Below are 19,989 nucleotides of genomic sequence, written 5' to 3'. Positions count from 1 at the left end.
ACATTGTTGCCAGTGTCTCAACAAGAACACTATTTTGGTACTATTAAATTTCTCTCTTACTGAGCTAGCATGACATTTATTTTGCATTTAGCCCACAGTGTTTGACAGATCTGGGACCAATGGTGTTTTGGTATGTCTAGTCAAGTCAAAAAATGTCTTCTTTTTTTTATGTTCTATGTGCCCCCAATATTCTAAACACATTATTCTGATGAATACTGTGTCTGTGGAATATGAATTAAGCAGAAAAATCCACCCTTTTCATCCATTTCTGGGGAATGCCATTTTGTCTCATACTGCCACTTGGAGTAAACGGAAAATGACATCACAGTGCCCAAGGGCTCACCTTGCAACTGTCACATGACTACACCTTGAAAACGGGCGCGCTATGATGGTCGTTACCTGCGCACTTATGCACTGATGTCATTTTCAGTTGATAGCAAGTGGCAAAATGGCCACCCCCTGAGATAAAAACATTATTGGAATATTGTGTCTAGACTACTGAAGGCGCATGTACCATATTATTGTAAAGCATTTTTTGTACCAGACTTCCCCTTTAACCTACACTAAACTGCAACCACTAACTACTGTATTTTCTGAACTATAAGTCGCAGTTTTTTTCATAGTTTGGCCGGGGGTGCGACTTATACTCAGGAGCGACTTATATGTGAAATTATTAACACATTATTACTTGCTCATTAACACATTACATACTTACTAGTAGTATATATCATTTCACTTGTTATTTTCAGACTAAACCGCATGAGGGCGCTCTAGGCCTGTGGAATAATTGGAACTGCAACTGACGAGTCTGAATCCATGCATTGATTTACGGAGTCAACTGAGTTGTTTATAAGTGACACAGAAGACAAAGATTTCGATAGATTTAATAAGTGACACGGATGGTTCGATAAACTTGTTATTTATTATTTACAGTTATTTGATATATAGTTTATATCTAATTATATAGGCCTGTGGAATAATTGGAACCGCAACTGACGAGTCTGATGTCAGTGCCGATTGTACTTCCGGAGTCAGCAGCAGCTTTGTTTACACAGAGGATGAAGATTTTGATGTATTTAATGATTTGGAGTGACATGGATGGTTTGATAAACTTGTTATTTATGTAATAGTTGTTTGAATAACTGTTAATATGTTACATCAGGCACATTCTCAGTTCCTCGTTTATGTAACGTTAGCATACCGTATCGTTTAGCCTGCTGTTGCATATTCATGTCTGTACTTGATGTTGTATTTTGTCAAATAAAGTTCCCCCAAAAATGCAACTTGTACTCCGGTATGACTAGTGTATGTTTTTTTCTTATTTATTAGGCATTTTATGGCTGGTGTGACTTATACTCCGGAGTGACTTATAGTCCAAAAAATACAGTACTCCATATTCATAATAGTTGTACAATTTCTTCCCCAATTTAGAACAGTTCCCTAGTGTCTAATTAATAACAGGTCTCTGTCAACATACACAAAGGATAATAAATTACACCACACTTGCATTACTATTGTCAAAATGAGGAGTTGGCATATCGGTACTCCGAGTTGTCAAATTAGCAACTTTGTCATCAATTTGTACAGAGGTTTACACAAATGACAATTGCAGGGAAACTCAAAAGCCAAAACAATCCTAATATTCTTCCACATGACATCAAAGTGGGTGCAGAAAATGAATACAATGGAAAGGAATTATCATATCTTCCTTCTGTGCTGCAGTAGGAAACTGGAGTTTTGCTGAGGTCACAGGTCAGTCTCATAGGAAGAGCCCTGCGACTAACCACTGTCTCTCCAGGAAGAGATCAGCGCTACCTCCACCCACGGGTGTGGAAATGCATCCTCTGTCCTACAGCACAATTTACATGACACCTGGAGTGACCTTGCTGACTTCATATTCGCACAAGCATCCTTATTCACTAACTGTGCACACAAAAGGCTTGAAAGTTTGATATTTAAGTTAATCATTTTTAAAACATTATGGGGTCTTATTAACAGACCAGCCTGGCAGATGAGTTATGGCTGTGAAGTGCTATTCTTTTGTTTATTGCAGGAGGCCCCCAAATGGGCTCAGCGGTCCCATTGTTTAGAAAGCACTGTGGCCTATAAACAAACAATGAAAATATGTGAACTGACAACATACCAGCCAATATATTTCATTAAAAAAAAAGTATAGACAATTAACAGAAAAGTAGTGATTGTTCTTTTGTTTATTCTCTGTAATTGTCGTTATGGACATTAATTTAATCTTTAACAACTCCCAATTAGAAGACAACATCCTAAACCCAAACCAGTGAGTTAATTTTACAATAACATGGACAAAATCTTCATTCAAATTTGGAATGCCACAAATTTTAACTCCTCTCGTAGAGCCTTATTTCTCTCCTGTTCACTCTCAACTAACTTCACTTCACTTGGGGAAGCAGCTAGTTACATAGTTTGGATCTTATATGATTCACTATTGTAACTAAAGAGTTTTATGGTGGGTAGTTTACGTCCTGATTAAGAAAAGTACAAGTAGAATATTTTTGCCTCTGTAAGAGGCATGCTGTGACATTGCTCACAAAAATAATGAGTCCGCAGTATTTCAGCAATTTCCATCGGCTGCTAAGGCCACCAGAGCGTAAATACCAGCTGGATACAAATTTGAAAAGCTGTAAAAACAGAAACCTAAGTGGCCCTGAGGGTTGGAGTCAGGTAGACCTGCTAATCAGGTGGAAATGGGGAGAAGGGGATGACTGGTGGTGGTGTGGGGGGTAACTAAGACAGCAGTTTCAGCAGACTGGCAAGTTGCATCACCAGGTTCAAACACAATGACTTTCTCCAGGTTGTAATCCAAGCCAGGAGTGAAACTATCAGCCTTCTCAAGTTGTGCAACCAGACAAAAATCTCAAATGGCGCCATTCTTGCCTTGACAGAGGAGCCTGCATATCTAAATGTGCGACTATTCTGCCAGGGCTCAAGAACAACAATCTACAATACTTCGCTTTTACTGTCATATTTTACTTTTATATTTGAAATGTTTTTTTTTTCTTTTTTTTTGACAATTAGCTCTCTATCAATGTAATCTACGATGAACATAGTAATAGTATACTTCACTCACTGCTTAATCAAACTAGAAATATGGCTTTGGGAAGGACATGCTCATTCATCCAGTGCGAGTGTGATAACTGAACAAATATTAGCGGGATTATTACCAAACTCAATGTGTGTTTTAGGTTTAACATTTCGTTACAAAATTATTTGCTCAAAAACTAACTGGAGAAAAAAAAAATGCTCATTTTGTTTATTAGGTGCAGACACTGATCAAACATTAGTCACCCAAGGGTAGGTCCTATCACTATTTTTGTTTTGTGTGTGTGTGTGTGTGTGTGTGTGTGTGTGTGTGTGTGTGTGTGTGTGCGTGCATGCGTGTGTGCGCATGCGTGCGTGCGTGTAACATATGTAGATGTAGCTAAAGTATACATACTAAATATAATTTTCGAACTCTTTCGAAGAGTGTGTGTGTGTGTGTGTGTGTGTGTGTGTGTGTGTGTGTGTGTGTATATATGTATACACATATAAATATATATATATGTATATATATATATATATATATACATATATATATATGTTGCTCTGGTGTTGCATAATGTGTACTTCAGCAGCAGCAATTCACAAGAGTATTTGCACAGTTTAAAAACAGGAAATTACAAGTAAATGAGCTGATCTTGAGGAAGGAACTGGGTTTGTATTGCATTGGAGGCTCACAGCTAGAACACATGGCGCTTCCTTAAATATTGAGTTTTGTGTAAACAAAGTCTATCAGGATGCTACTCCATCATAGCAAATGCCATGATCCAATCACTTGTTTAGGAGAGTTGATTAGGAGACGCTTTTGGAAATTGGCATTTATATCAAGCTGCAAAAGAGGTATAATCCTAACCAACATTTATCTGTGCATGCTGGATTAGAGAGAATATATGTGTTTACTGTCAACTTAACCTGTTAAACAGGAGTTTACAGTAACATTGTGATGGGATTGCTTGATACAACAGCAAGATTCCAAAAACACCCCTTTCTTGTTACCTCATTTTATTCCCACTCTAACAAACATGCTCCATACATACAAGTAACATTCAGTGACTATGAAGTGTTATAACTCTGCAACCATGGCAAGTTAAAGCACCACTTAAAAATTTAACTGCTTTATTGTGTTTTACTCAAGGCCATCCATTTAGTTGTCAAGTGAAGTGAACTTCCAGTGGCTACTAGAAGTCAACAGTTGCAAAAATGCATTTCTTTCAGCTAAACCGCACAAGAATATATTTTGTCCAGAAGGTAAAATATGAGGTTGCCAAGTTCATGGTAAATGCTAACAAAGTACAACAGGCTATAGACAAGAAAAATCATTTGTTTCCATCTCTGTTCAGAAAGGGAGCGAGGAAAACCAACTCATCAAGATATTTTTTTTTTTGCTTCTGACCATCAAATCTGATTTCAAGCAGAGTCAGTTGTCACCTGACATAACGAATGTAGAAACTACATGGAAAATGTAGTGACGACTGTTGCAAGATAAGGAAAGTCTTTTTCTCCACTGTCTGCTCTCAAACCAACATTTCAGACTTTTTCTGGTGAGGCGTTGTTCTGTCAGTGTTTTTACTGTCAACTAAAGTTGCTTAACAGATGACTGTCAACGATGAAACCCGCTGCAATGTACAGGCCAAATTCTTTAGCCATGTTTTTAGTCACTTGCAACACACATACCAAGCTGGAAAAATCACATGTAAACAAAAAATACAAGCTGTCTTAAAACTCTCATAAATCAAGTTGATAACTTAATATAAAATAATTAAGCACAGTTGCTATTGACACTGTCAAAGAAGTAGAACTTATTGGCCAGTGAGTGTAAATAAGTTTTTAGGCAACATTCGAATGGCTGTCTTTAATGTAAGAGTTTTTTCACCTAACCACTGTGGACGGCATATATAACAATAAAAAAAATTATCAATATTTCTGCTTAAATAGTAAGCAAAATTGAATTGACTCAAGTCCGTATTAAACAATACAAACGGTATTGTCATTGTTATAGTTTACAGTGGTGTCATACTGCACCATACTAAGAGTTATATTTTCACTCCTATGTAACTAAACTAGGTAAACAAAATATTAGCTATCTATGATACAGTGCTGTTGTACACCACTGCAAACTACACTCGCAATAATACACAATCTGTGGAATGAATGTAGATTAATTTTTCGAAACGCAGAACTATCAATTCCTCAGTAGCATATACGAGCGCTCCTAATGTTCATCTGCATATTTACTCAAAAATTGCCTCAAACCACACGCATATTCTGCGTGAGCATTAATTAAAAAACTATAACAACCAAAGTCGGGTATGAATAATATTGGCAATCCCACATTTCTCTCATTAATCTCATGTTCCCATAAGGTGGGTGTCACACATGACATGTTGTCATGGAAAATAAGCTATAACAATACATCTATTTACAAAACACCTCTTAAGAGCAAATGGCATCAGAGCTGTTGCGAGATCAACAGCGAGGTTAGCAATTGTGACGTGTCCAATCGACATTCACTTCAAAAACAAGTTTAACGAATATAAATAATTTGTTGAAAAACAAGCTTCTTCCCCACTGGTTGCATTTAACAAGGTCTAAAAGGAATACTGTAGTTTGCACTGTAAATAAGAGAAGTCATTTACATAAATATGTAGCTGTGTGTACTTGTTATTTTAGCCTGCACACGGCAATAAATAATGATTTTTAAAGTAAAACAAAACAAAAAAAACGCAAGCTATGCAATGGTGTACACCGCAAACAGAATTATGTGATGTGACATGACAAATATCAAACTAAATACAAACAATGCAAATAAAAATGTGTTCATGACAGTTAAAGTAATGAACTTAACATCTTCACTCAAGCCATGAAGGATTTCTCTGCTCCAATAAATACACATCAGATGTAATGTTGCTATAAAGAAAAGTGTCACACTGCATTCCTTCAGCTCAAATGGTTAGTGTGCTCACACACCCTGTTGTGCACCTGCAAGACAAATTCCCTTCATTCCACAAGCGGTCAACCACAATCCAGCTGACAGCACGCAGGTGCCACACCAACATGAGCAGCTTGTTAAAATCAATCCAGCGTAACTTCATACTTTTGGAGGATTCTTTCTACCATGGTGACATAAATGATTACTAACTGAGGAGAAAGATGCAAATACGAAATAAAGGAAGAATCCAGCATTTGAAAAGGTCAGCTTGCAAACTCAAGAGGGGTCCTTTTTGGCTCAACAATGGCCCACATTATTGAGATAATATGTTGAATGAGTACCACCATTATTATTGATGATTGATTATTGATGACAACCAAAGATGATGGTAATAATAATAATAATACATTATATTTGTATTGTACTGGTCGTAATATTAACTTCTACGAAAATAGAAGCAACAAAACTTAAGCTAAAACAGAAGGGAAACAAAAAATCAGTAAGGATGAAAAAACCACAAGAGAAGAGTCAGAAGTACAAAAGTCATAAAAGCAACAAAAGCAGAGTGTCCTTCCAGAACAGAAAACTTTTGAGTCCATTTTTAAGTGTCAACATCTGCAAATAATAATACAAAATTGATGAAACCACTATTAGAAAACAAATTTTCTTTAACAATTTAAGGAATTTAAAAGTCAAGCATGATAAAACCGAACACAGAAAAAGTCTAAAGTAGTATGTTTATATTTCTATTTTTTTTTTCTAAGAATAAACACACCCAATGAAAAACAACCTATCAGAGATAGAAGGTGTGCGGTCCAATCATTTTATAATAACACTATTTTGAACAAGTCGAAAATCACGCTTGTGCACATCAATGAGAGGCGCAGCTTTGGGCAGATCAATTTTATTACCCAAAATTTCAAATTGTACGTCATAAGAGACATTTAAATTGAGATGTTCCACTGTATGCAGTGAGACAGCTGGGAAAACATTTAAAAGAATCATCTGAAAGAGAATGTGTGCGTAACAGACAAACTCTTCCACAGTGACGTGTTGATTTCCAAAAAGAAAATCTGTCATAGCGTGATCTGGCACGTGTGGTGGTATGTGATGGAAAAGCCATGTCACTAAAAACTTGGGAGGATATTTTAAAAACATTCTTCTCTGGAGAATGCCACACATTACTTGTATGCTGATTATTTGTTTTACACTATAAAAAGCTCGCAACATTCATATATCACTCAAACATTCCAGGACACAACGGCTGGATGATGACTGCAGAGTTGATGGTTACAAACTAACATTTAACTATTCTGAATGAAAGCTTTTACTTTTGCAGCAACGCCAACTTCAGTGCTCACTCCGGAACCTGTTGCTATGACAACGGCCTGTTTCTGTGGCAACAGTGGTAAATACAAAAATCAACGGGGGACTGAGTCACTTCCTGCCTCATACAATCCTTCCTCTTTTAAATCTGTGAGCCTGCTGGCGCCCCAGTCTACCCGTGCAGCAGCAAAAGCAAACATATTCAGCTGTTAACACACTCTCATGAATATGTGTGGGCAAACAAAGGAGCAGACCTCACCTGCAATGGCATAAACTCCAGCAGCTCTTAAGTATACAGTATTAAACCATCAGGCCGAAACTCTCTTCTAGATCCAGATACAGTCATGTAGGAGAATTTTACCAGACAAGGAATAGATAAGGACAAAAAATGAAAAGCACTCTTGCGAGTTTCACGTAGCAAAGTTACAAGTTATTCAAGGCGCATTCCACGTAATTGATAGAAACCTACAAGCTAGTTGTAACCTGCTTCAAGTACATGAATGGGCCAGTACTAGACACTGAGTGCGTACTAAAGGCCTTACATGTTTTGCGAATAATCAAGTCCTACCTATTAATGAGATCACGAACCACAAGGTCCAATTCCAAATTTCAACAATAGCCTAGCAATACGGCTGGTTCTCCAGTTATAACAAAGTTAGTTGTCAGTTATGTGACGAACTACACTGCTGATCACTGGATTGGACTTCTTCTAGCTCTCACCTTTTCGCTTCTTCGAGATGACATAGATACTCATAGGCCATGTTCTGCTGTCGCCTCTCATCCATCTCCTCCGCTGTGAGTCGCTCCACACCATCCAGGACAGCTGGAGCATGAGTGGGATATGAAAAGATGTGTTAAAACCAAAAAGAGATTTGTATTTGTTGGATGGCAGAATACATAATGGAAATAACCTGCGATGAATTTAATATCATTCATTACGACATGACCTTTCCCCACACACACAAACAGCTTGCTTGGTTGCATTGCCCACTTTCCACACAGCTTGCTGGCTTCTCTATAGTTCCTTACACAGAGGGAATTCACAAAGGAAGCCAAGCTCGTTTATTTGTCATCTGTGTGGCTTCTTAACGCAATTGATTTCTAGCCTGTCTGATGTGGGTATGCTTTTGTGCTTATTTACACATTGGAAAAACAATGCAGTGGATGTTTATAGGGTAATTCCCGTGAAGGTACAGAGCGCAGTAGTGTTTCATAATTGTCGGGAGAGGTCGTTTCGAAAGGGCGGGGGGAGCGAGCGATACAAGACCCCCTTTGAATCCTCTGATCATAGGTAGCCTTGAATGGCAACACAGGCTACATCAGCAGCAGATAGATCCTGCTCTCCAAAACAAGTGGCAAAGTTGTGTGTACATATTCCCTCCTTGACGCCTTATGTACTTTTCATGCTCTAGTGCAAGGGTGTCAAACTCATTTGTGTCGCGGGCCGCATTATAGACATATCTATTTTTCGGACAGCCATTACGACTGTCAACACCTTATATTATATATAGTATAGGCTACACACCAAATTGATGAATAACAAGTTTTGAAATCATAGACTAGTAAAAACTAGTCAAACAATTAAAAAGATGAAAAGTAATACAAATTGCTAGCAATTTCAGTTTTTTTTTCAAAGTAAATACAATTTGTAATTTTAGTATTGACAGTAGTCCATTCCCAATTTGTCTTTGGGGGCCACATAAAATGATATGGCGGGCCATAACTGGCCCCCGGGCCTTGAATTTGACACCTGTGCTCTAGTGTAAACTGCAAACTTCTTCTTTCTTGGATCATTGACACATTACCTGTAGATTTTTAATTAACTAATGAACTTGCCAAAGTGCTGTGAATGTTTTTTTTACTGGAAAATAATAGCAGGCAAGATAGTTAAGCGGAGAACAGTAGTGTGTAGTGTGCAAAGGAGAAAAGACAGTAACGGACAGATTAGTGCACGAAAACGCGGAAGTGTGAATTAGGCTGTAAGCACGCTTCCAGGACTCGCATAGAGCTGGGTGTGAGCTCTTCATATAAATCAGACACTTTTCTCTCGTCTTCGTTGCTTTGCAAAAAAGCAGACAGGCTCTCATGCGTGCAACGTACAGAAAAGGCGCCAGTCTGGCATCCCTAAAACAAAAAAACAAAACAAAAAAAAGCACGCAAGAACGAAAACTTACAGCCATATCTCGGCCGCAGCCCGTCTGTCTCGTCTGAAGTTGACATCCTCCTCTCTTGACAAACGTCCACCTTCTGTACTCCGAGATTCACTTCAAACTCCAAACTACGGGATCGAAAACTTAATTAAAGCGAAAGAAAACCGGCAAGGACCTTTCGGCCCTCTTGTTAGTTCACTGCACACTTGGAGTTGAAACTTTTTTTCTTCTTCTCCTCCTTCAAACCTCACTTGTGTCACTGGGTGTGTTCTTCCTAATCCAAAAGTATGCGTTTCAGGAAACGGAGTACTGAAAGCTCTCCTACGGGCGATACCTGACGGCGCAGCGACTCCTGCTGTCTGACACAGCAAGTCCTACTCAAAGAAAAGAAAGTGCCACTCGTTCAACTTCTTCTATTTTGCTGAATTATCTTACTCGTAAGAACAAATATCGTACTAGCATAGACTGTCAAAGATATCAAATGAATTATTTCTCTTTGATATTCAAAGCACTTTAGGATTCATCAACATCAAAGATCTCAAAGCCATTTGAGGATTCATATGAAATGAAAGATATCCAAGCATTGAGTCCTCAATTATCCAAACATTTATCATCTTGGAATGTGAAGAAAAGATGGAGTAGCTAAATGGAGACAACCCACACGAGCATAGAAACACGTGCACACGACTTCTGGGCCTCTCAATTATTAATTTTCACTCAAGTAGTCTTACTCTGATTCTAGCTTCTGTTTTTTGTTGAAGGATCATGTGACAACTGGTCGACCTTTTAACTGGGACCCAGCCTGGAACTACATCATAGTCCCTCTTCTGCTTTTCTGTTTCACTGGTTCTACATTTTACAGCTGTCACTGTAAAAATAATTAAATAGTTAAATACAAATACTACATAAATATCTTCACTAGCACATACTGTTTTATTTCTTTGGATTTTATTCATCTGGAAATATTTGCTTCCTATAGCAGATAAAAGTCTTGTTGACGATGAGAAATATTTCATTTCAGCCATTCAGCTTTATCACTCAAATGTCTATCAATACTGCCTGTCCTCATTAGGGTCACGGATGAACTGGAGCAAATCCCAGTTGACTTTGGGCAAGACAAATTATTCATCCAACCGCTGGCCGCTCAACACGGGGCACATACAGAAAAACACATATTTCCTTCACGTTTCTGTAAATTTGGAGTTTTCAAGAATGTGTTGGGAAGTAACGTTGTTTTTTTTCTTTCTTTTTGAAAATGTTGGACTAGTATTCTTTTTTTATGTGGCTTTCTGTTTAAAGCATCGAATAAGAATTTCTGCCTGTTTGCAACCAAATTCGATAGCGTTTAAAATTCTGAACATTGTAATTTTGATTGCACCTGACATTGATTGTTTTACAGATTTGCTACAGAATACCGATTTCTCTTTCTCACAAGAGGTTGATTTCTTGTGGTTGCAATTAGGATGGAGGCTAATGTCATTGGTGGCACGTCAACCAAGACCTAGTGAGGAATTTACTGCTGTCACTGTCCCCAAGGGCCAAAACAATCACACAAAACCAATCTTTGTAGGACCCCCTGTAATATTGGACCCCCCCCCCCACACACACACACACACACATATTACACACACAAAAAACGACGTGTCACTGTTGAAAGCAAATTAATAATTGGATGAATAAAGATTTCCTTCAACTAAACCAAAACAAAACTGAGGTAACTGTTTTGACAATACAGAAAGTTGCCATTAGTAAACACTTACCTTGCCTGTGGCCACATCTTCATTTTTGTGTCAGGGCAATGCTAGTTTATTGTGTTTTGGACTGTGTTGTGCCTTGCTGGGTACTCTGACGAACGGAGCTGCCAAGCCCCCGGCGCATCTTGCAATCTGATGGCAAAAAGTAGACTATATGATAAATCTGCTAAAAGCGGGTCTAAGTGGAGTGATTTTGGAGGATTTGTCCGGACGGCGTTACAGAGCACTGTATGCCAAAACCAACAGACACAGCTTCTTCCCCCAGGCTGTCGCTCTGATGAACTCACACCACTCATAGAGTTTCAGAGTCATTATTGTGCAATAACATCCTGCTCTCGATGCTTTACCTTTGGATTGTCCATATTATGTGTCCTCTCTGCATTCATTGCAGCCTGGTCATCCTGGAAGAGGGATCCTCCCATCTGTGGTCTCTTCTCAAGGTTTCTCCTCTCCCCTAGTAGGAGTTTTGAGTTTTTCCTTGCCCTCCTGGGAGTTTAAGATCAGGGGATGTTTGAGAATAATTGTCAATTTTTGCACATGTTGTCCTGAATGTTGTTAGCTACCTAAATGTTGTACAGAGGCTGAGATTTACCGGAGTCAAATTCCTTGTTTTGCATGCTCAAACTTGGCAAATAAAGATTGATTTGATTTAATTTGGTTTGATTTGATTTAATTTGATTTCTGTGGTGGATGTCATTGTATTTTATTCATAAACATGACAACAACGTGGGACAATCCATTAGAAGCATTGTAGAAATCAATTTATTGAGCAAATTATTTTTGGTATCATCGTAAAAATATTTTATAGCACTCCCAGTGACCGCCCAGCACAACTATGGAGGGAGGGGTGGTCTGCAATTGCCTACATCACATTCACGTACCCCAGAGAGTCAACTTATCCATTCACAGTGTCAAGCACTTTGTGCGCTTCGACCACCCAGACGGCATGAGGGTAGCCGCTTTGATTAGCCGGAAGTTGACTGACTTCCGTGATCTTTCCACCCATTCTAGTCAACTAAAATGTCAACAGAAGAATGTCTAGTTGAGTAGACATCCGATTTCTTGAGCGCCACAACTTTCTCTTTCCATTCAAGACATGTCATGGTGTACCTGTGCTAAGCAAAAGCACATTCCGATTCCTGATTTTCTTGGTTGTTTGTGTTGTTTTTCATCATGGCAGGTTTTGGAAAAATACATTGATAAGATATTGTTGCCTTTGACTTGGGGCATTTCCGTGCCCTGTGCAAGTTTAGCATACATCACGGTCTAATGCAGTTTTCTTTCTTTTGGTATTTTCGTAGAAAGGCGCAGGTAAACATGCATTTGCATCATTGTGAAAGTAAGCACAGACTATTTACCTCCTGGTCAATGAAAGCAGCTCCATTCATTCCCGTTTAAGTCCACGCAGTCTTTCACATTGTAGAAGCAGAAATAGTAATAATTGCTGGAACCCGTCTTGTATGGGACTGCAAGCAGACCACATGTTGCCTCAGCGGAGGGGAGTTTTATGATAAATGCAATAATGATGATGATGATGATGATGATGATGATGATGATGATGATGATGATGATGATGATGATGATGATGATGATGGTGCATCCAATTAATTGATTTCTCCACTGATTCAGAGGATTTAATGCACGCTGTTGTCATATGAAAGAAGTACGATGACATCCACCATACATATCTGCAGAGTACAGAATCTGTCTGTCTGTACTCCGGAGTGAAAAGGGAGCAACAGCAATGTCTAAATATTCTATATTAATTCTATATTAATTTATACAAGCATAGTTGCTCCATCAGAACACAGACACGGCACACACAGCTTGGTAACTTTTCCATTACACATAAGGCAGAGCTCATTAACATCATGACACATTGATACAAAACATTCAGTAGATAACAAGACATTCTTATGAGGATATGTTTTTCCTTCTTTTCCCCTCCCTTTTCTTCCCTTCCGTATTCTTGCTTGCGGCGAGTATAAAACCTAATCTGGAGTCTGACGTGGTTGTTCTCATCTGCTGAAGTGCACTTGTACTGACTGCCGTGAAGCAACCCAAGATCTTGCAAATAGATAACCAACTCCACATCTTTGTTTTCTTTGCTCAACGACAAACATCTTGAACAAAACGCAACAGGAGTTAAAAAATCAGTCTCCAGTGTAAATACAAAACGTTGTCAAGTATGTATATATGTGACCGAGCTGTAAAATATGTGGGCTGCAAATGGCCACCAGCCCGTGACGCTGAGCCCCCATTTTAAAGGATTTAACATAAATCATCAATGATTTAAAAAAACAAAATAATCTTGACTTTGCTTTTAAATGTCTTTTTCGTTTATTAATGGTGTCAAATGTTGTATTTTATTTAAATATGCCGCATAAAAAAAGCTGACTTGCCTTGGTTAATAAGTTATCATCATCATCATCGTCGTCGTCGTCGTCATCATCATCATCATCATCATCATCATCATCATCATCATCATCATCATCATCATCATCATCATTATCATTATCATCATCATCATCATCATCATCATCATCATCATCTCAATAACAACACAATTAAACCGTGTATTTTAATGTGTTAACCACAGTAACAATTATAATAATATACAAATGTGTCAATGACGATGGTGGGGATGAAGTTGTGATAAGATGATGACAGCATAATATGGTCAAATCCTGACGCCTTCTGATAACATCCACCCCGTCCATAGTAGGCCTAAATTGCGAGAACACTTCTGCCTGCCGCATTGGCCTTTTGGGCGGGGCCACGAGTCTGTATAAGAGGGCAGAATTCATCCGACCGTTGGACATTTTCACGTCAACCTGTTCACGACTTGTCCTCCTTCACTTGTCCCCGCCCCCTTTCTCAGTGCGACCTCGGCGCTCCTCCGTCCACCAAGCGGGACCAGAACCATGGAGAGTTCCGCTGTTCTCCGCGCGCTGCTGGTGGTGAGCCTGCTCGTCCTCTTGTGTCACGGCCAGACGTCCCAGGAAGTGTCTGTTGAGGACATGGAAGGAGACAGAGGCGAACTAGGAGCGGACCGAGACTTGGTCAGTGTACACGACTGTATAACTCTATAATGTATCCATTTTGTTTAAGTGTTAATGTGAATTTTGGAATGTTGTCTTTTGAAAAGAGAAGAAACAAAACCCACCTATTTTTTGGCATACCTCAAGTTGTGTACACATATTTTTAATATACAAAATGGCAAAAAATTACAAATACTCTTTCTTCGTGCATATCCAGTGCTCAAAACTACACAAGTACATTGAATATTTCTATGATATTAATTTTCAAAATGTACAAACCAACAATGAAAAATAATATCTGAAATAGCAAGTAATGAATTTTTTTTCTGTATTCTCTCTAACATAAATTCATACAATCACTTCTTTGCCACTTTGTCATTTTTCAGCCATAAAAAAAGTTCCTCCAAATTGAAACCAGTTATATATACGCTTTCTCACTGCACGAATATCCTGTGCTCAAAATTTATGCTTGCACTGTAATTAGATTTCAATGATGACAATAATTTATATAAAAAAAATACAAATCAGGAATCAGTCATATTTCTTCGTCACCATTTCGAACACAAGTTTTTACAATGATTGTTCTTTGTCATAAAGAAATCCCTACAACTTGCCATGCTATGATTAATTTTCCTATGTATGCCCGCGACCCTTGTGAGGAAAAAGTTAAGAGGTGTCAGTATGACCATACAGACAACTTTATTTTGACCCATCTCCCACATATAGTCACCCAATGATCATTTCTCTTCTGTTCTATTCTGTTCTGTTCTGTTCTGGTGATCTTGCTGAGCAGGTCGAAGCACTGGATGTTTTGCTGGGCAGGATGCATAATCGAATTTCCACAGAAAAGAGAGGCAGTATCCCGCTGGTAAGGCAATGTATTGACAAATATATGCAAATGAGCCCATGATACAAATCCACTTTGTTTTCTGTAATAAAAGGTCGATGCGGCCACCAGTCAATGCTCATTTAGTGTGATGTGTTTCCTTCACTGTTGCTAATTAAAGCTGTGAGTTGCCAGCCTAATTAAAAGATAAAGTAAACAGACTGTCTGAGCGTAGTAGTTACAGAGCAAGTTAGATTGCTTTTCACACCAAATTTGCTAAAATGGAAGGAAAAAAAAGTTCTCTTTCAGTTCTCTTGAAACAAATACAAACAAAACTGAATTTCAAATCAAGCAGATCAAGAATTGTTTATTTCACTTATTTCACTAACCAATTCTTGTTGGTCATAGAATCAATCCAATGAAACCTGTGAAAGTGAACAGATTGAAAATTTGTAGTTGATTTGACATATGCGTGTGTGCGCGTGCGCGTGTGTGTGTGTTTTATTGTTATCTGTGTTATACCCTTAGTGTGGGATGGGCGACCGTTGTGCCATGAAGTTCGGGCCACGAATCGGAAAGCTCTGCGACTGCGCCAGAGGAGCCAATTGCAATTCCTACCTGCTCAAGTGCATTTGAATCATTTGCAATATGAAAGTTATGTCTGCAGGAATGTGCACATTTTCAAAACTGTTCTATTGTTCTATTCTGTTGTAGGCTTACTGCGCCCTCATTAACTGTACATGCATTGTGGCTGTCTTCATGTTGGATGTCCAGCATGAGTTGATAGTGTGTAGCATGTAAGTGTTTCACATTCAACATTTTGAATTTAAGGTTGAATTTTATTCGGACAGAATTATGTTGACATACAAAGTTCAAAGGATAATGAATAATACGTACATACATACAAACATAAATGCACTTAAATATAATGTTAATAATTATTCAACTGAATATTACTGCGGTTTGTATAATACACATGGAAGGGTACTTAGCTGGAAGGTGACCCCTCAGCACATACAGTAAAAGGGTGATATCGGCCCATGCATGCGTCACAGTCCTCACATTGACACATTTTAATTATATACGCACACAGGCAAACAGCATCATTCTTGTTGTTGTTCTTATCTAACAATTGTAATCATTTACAAAAAATGAATAAAAAAATGAAAAGCAATTAGTAGCGTGGTGCCATAAATTCCCATTCAATGTGCTGAGCAAATCAACCTGCACTTGACTGCATACTGTAAAAAAATTGTAAGAAAACGTTTTTCCACTCAGAAATTCATTTTATGAGGAGAGTTTATGAAGTCTGCTAGTTTAATAAATAAATAAATAAATAAATAAATAAATAAATAAATAAATAAATAAATACATAAATTCTTTCTAGTTCTGGGAGAGCCATAGACTGCATGTTTTGTGTCTCCTCTTACTCCAACACCCCCGAGTCAAATGATCAATAAGCTATCCTAGAATGGTCACTAGTTAATTACAGCACAAATATTCACACTTATGATAAAACTATCACCAAGCAGGAACTGAAGTTGTTGCGCTGAACCTGCTTTGAGATGAGTCAGACTGAATTTGCGCTGCTTGGACATGATTCAGGAGCGTGAAACGCTACCTTTGGTGCTTAATATTAAACAACCACCAGTAATTAAAGGTAAGAAATTAAAAAGTGACACATGTTTATTACCGTATGCTCCTAGAAGCAAGTGATAAACATAATGACAGCAAAACTAGAACAACGGTCAACAAATTTTTACTAGGTACATTTTTCAACCAGAGAGGCAAATAAACTTTCTAGATGAACTTCTGAATCTGCCCTTGCTTTTCCTAAAGCACATCATGACATAATATTAATACAGTGTACAGTAATTTACTATTTTGCAATATTTATGAATTGGTAGAATTCAGGCTCGGTTCAGCAATAGGTGGATTTTGTTTTCTGAAACATCACAGCTATAAATTTAAGCAATCTCTATTGCACAAGAAAAACACAAAATAAAAATATCTAAAAGGAAATGATGTGTTGGGGAAACAAGTAGACATCCCCCACATATTTTCAATTATTTATTTGCTGTAATTCAATACAGCTGAGACAAATTTTAGCAAGCTACGGTGCTGTATCCAGATGTGACATGAAAATGCTGGATGTGCATGCTTCACTTGTTACCAAAATCTTAATCCACCAAACCATAAAAGACCGACAAGCTCATGTAAAACTCCTTTGGGCTTTGAGGGACAGACAAGACAAATAAGAGCCTCGGGTTGAGTCGTTCAATGCCTGAAGCAATTAGGCGGGTCAGCAAACGGGTCAATAGTGAGCAAATCAGCTTCGTTCTTGACTGTCCTTAATGACCTTCGGTGCTGTCTTCAGTGGAACATTCTTAAGCTTGGGTTTACTTTCATGTGCTAAAAAAAAGAGCCCATGAGGATTTTTGAAATAATTGAAAAATAAAAAATTGAAAATAATCCAGGTATTGTCGTTTATTTTACTGGATAGCATGACTTTCATCTCAGGATGAACAGCGCAATACAGATCTGCGCTGAGCTGAATATTTTAATTTGACTAATGCTTTAATTAACGTACAATTTGCACACTCATTTTGTTAATGATGTTATGGTCTTACTGATTGATTATAGCCCCGGAAGCACTAAATAAAAGTACAATTTGATTGAAAGTAAGACTAATCACCAGTCAGTGCATGTAATCAGTGTTATTCAAAACAAAATTTCAAAATATCAAGCCAGGAGAGCAGAAGATGACTTAAATCTCCTACTTGGATGTATTATTACATACACGCTCGATGATGCAAAACCCCAAACATTTGGTGCTCAAGCACTTTTCTAAGCCAATGTAGAAAACAGTGAAATCATTTGAAATCATGCTCGCAGCCAAAATTTCATTTAAACCTAACAAACGACCTGAAAGCAGCAATGAAGTTGTTTGGAAATTAATCATGATGCAAAACATGTTATTTTAGTTCTGTGTTTGATATGAATGCTGCTATTATTGAGTATCGTGAATGAAAATATATTTTATCCATTGCTCTAGCCTTCATTTCCAGGTAGCCTACGAACCAGCAAAAGTTGTTTGCATCTATTTATGGATGGACACAGAGTAAATTGCACATACTATTTCTGATATTTGTTTGAGAATGTTTTCTTGAAATATTAACATTGTACATCACTACACACATGTCCCCAAAGCAACATTAAGGACATTAAGGCCAAATTGAGCAGAATCAAAAATGTTTTGGTATGAACATAAAGTCCAGATAATGAATCCAATCCAAAGGTTTTAGATGCCTCTTAAATATACACATTTCATTTCGAGCCGCACCTCATTTATTCATTTATTTATTTGTTTGCTTGTTTATTTATTTTGGGATGGGGGATTATAAACATGTAAACATTCATGGCTGGGCCCCACTTAGTATGGTAGTTTTCTCCACTCTACCTTTTATGCAAGAACCACACGTGAGACTTTGCCCTTTTTACGCTTGCAAGCGGAAGCCATCATCACCCTGTGTGGTACAGAGGTGCTTGAAAGCAGTCTGACTTTCGCTTCTTGCAAGGGACTATTTATTGAGTGAACAGGTTTTGGGGGTCACCTCTGCAAACTGCTTAATCAGTGCTCTTTGTTTTCCAAGGTTGTGGAAACAGATACTAGTGGAGCTTTTTTAGATAACTAAGCAAGAATGTTTCCACATCGTTTGGAAAGTTTCAACAACTGCAGCGATTGTGGAAAGTTTCAACGTGTCAAGGTAAGGTGGAAGGTTTTAGCAAAATTAATGATTCTAGCCAACAATCCAACATAATCATATGATCAAAATAATGTCAACCCTAACATAGTATTTTTTCCCCAGTACTTTTTCACCCTAACATGGTCTTGTGTAGAGTAAACTTAAATGACAGAAATATTCAGCAATATGTGACCATCAATGGTTGTTTGTTCTCTATATGACCAAGAGTGGAGCAATAGAAATTAGATGGGAGGATATATACATAATTTTGAAAGAGGTCCTTCCACCTTGAAAGAGGTGATTTACGCTCCTACCCGCACCTATGGTCACGAGCTATGGGTCGTGACCGAAAGAACGAGATCCCGGATACAAGTGGCCGAAATGAGTTTTCTCCGCAGGATGTCCGGGCTCTCCCATAGAGATAAGGTGAGAAGCTCGGTCATCCGGGAGAGACTCGGAGTAGAGTCGCTATTCCTCCATGTTGAGAGGAGCCAGATGAGGTGGCTCGGGCATCTTATCAGGATGCCTCCTGGACGCCTCCCTGGGGAGGTGTTCCGGGCATGTCCCACCGGTAGGAGACCCCGGGGACGACCCAGGACGCGTTGGAGAGACTATGTCTCTCAGCTGGCCTGGGAACGCCTTGGGATCCCCCGGGATGAGCTGGATGAAGTGGCTGGGGAGAGGGAAGTCTGGGAGTCCCTCCTAAAGCTGCTGCCCCCGCGACCCGACCCCGGATAAGCGGAAGAAGATGGATGGATGGATGGATGAAAGAGGTCTTTTTTTCCTATATAATGCATGCAAATGACTTTTCCTGCTAGCAAAAACTCTTTGCCGTGGTCCATATTATTTTATGAGCAAATGTCTTTTTCTTGTGCAATTCAATAATCAGAGTACAAAACTGCTGTGCACAGTTAGTATAAATGTCATACTTAACTTCCTGCCACCAGTAGATGGCAACGTTTCATCACATATACGCCTAAGGCTACATTTTGGTGTAATGCTTCAAACTTCCTCACAAGACTGAGTCTACCATGAAGGTGTGGGCCGTGAGGGATGACAAACTTGTTTTGGAATATTTGATTCATCAGTTCTGTCACAATTCAAACTGGACACTAGAGTTTGTACCTTTGTGCTTTGTGAATGAT

The 19,989-nt window shown here is 38.5% G+C and overlaps 2 protein-coding genes across 2 annotated transcripts in view; one reads left to right on the top strand and one right to left on the bottom strand.

Moving 5' to 3' along the window:
- The window catches only part of iqgap1 (IQ motif containing GTPase activating protein 1), a 43,290-nt gene extending 33,527 nt beyond the window's left edge, over positions 1-9,763 (bottom strand). The window contains exons 1-2 of the mRNA XM_088372282.1: positions 9,502-9,763; positions 8,048-8,150 (exon numbers count right to left, since the gene is read on the bottom strand). Coding sequence (XP_088228408.1) covers positions 8,048-8,150; positions 9,502-9,547 — 149 coding nt within the window. The 5' untranslated portion in view covers positions 9,548-9,763. The remainder of the gene's footprint in view (positions 1-8,047; positions 8,151-9,501) is intronic.
- Positions 9,764-14,037: 4,274 nt separating this feature from the next.
- Positions 14,038-16,272, top strand: cartl (cocaine- and amphetamine-regulated transcript-like). Its single transcript, XM_088372154.1, has 3 exons — positions 14,038-14,293; positions 15,066-15,140; positions 15,627-16,272. Exons 1-3 carry the CDS (start codon positions 14,156-14,158, stop codon positions 15,732-15,734), a joined length of 321 nt encoding a protein of 106 aa, XP_088228280.1. The 5' UTR covers positions 14,038-14,155; the 3' UTR covers positions 15,735-16,272.
- Positions 16,273-19,989: the final 3,717 nt, after the last annotated feature.

The sequence above is a fragment of the Syngnathus floridae genome, chromosome 3, assembly GCF_059516105.1.
Source record: "Syngnathus floridae isolate MCC-2025c chromosome 3, RoL_Sflo_1.0, whole genome shotgun sequence".
Classification (NCBI taxonomy): domain Eukaryota; kingdom Metazoa; phylum Chordata; class Actinopteri; order Syngnathiformes; family Syngnathidae; genus Syngnathus; species Syngnathus floridae.
The sequence above is the reverse complement of the archived record's forward strand: the minus strand, read 5'-3'. Positions and strand labels throughout refer to the sequence as shown.

Bases quoted from the DNA above. Each gene is read 5' to 3' on its own strand.
- cartl (XM_088372154.1), top strand. From the start codon at position 14,156: ATGGAGAGTTCCGCTGTTCTCCGCGCGCTGCTGGTGGTGAGCCTGCTC. The intron at 14,294-15,065 runs GTCAGTGTACAC...CTTGCTGAGCAG, and splicing joins TAGGAGCGGACCGAGACTTG to GTCGAAGCACTGGATGTTTT. The intron at 15,141-15,626 runs GTAAGGCAATGT...TTATACCCTTAG, and splicing joins AGAGAGGCAGTATCCCGCTG to TGTGGGATGGGCGACCGTTG.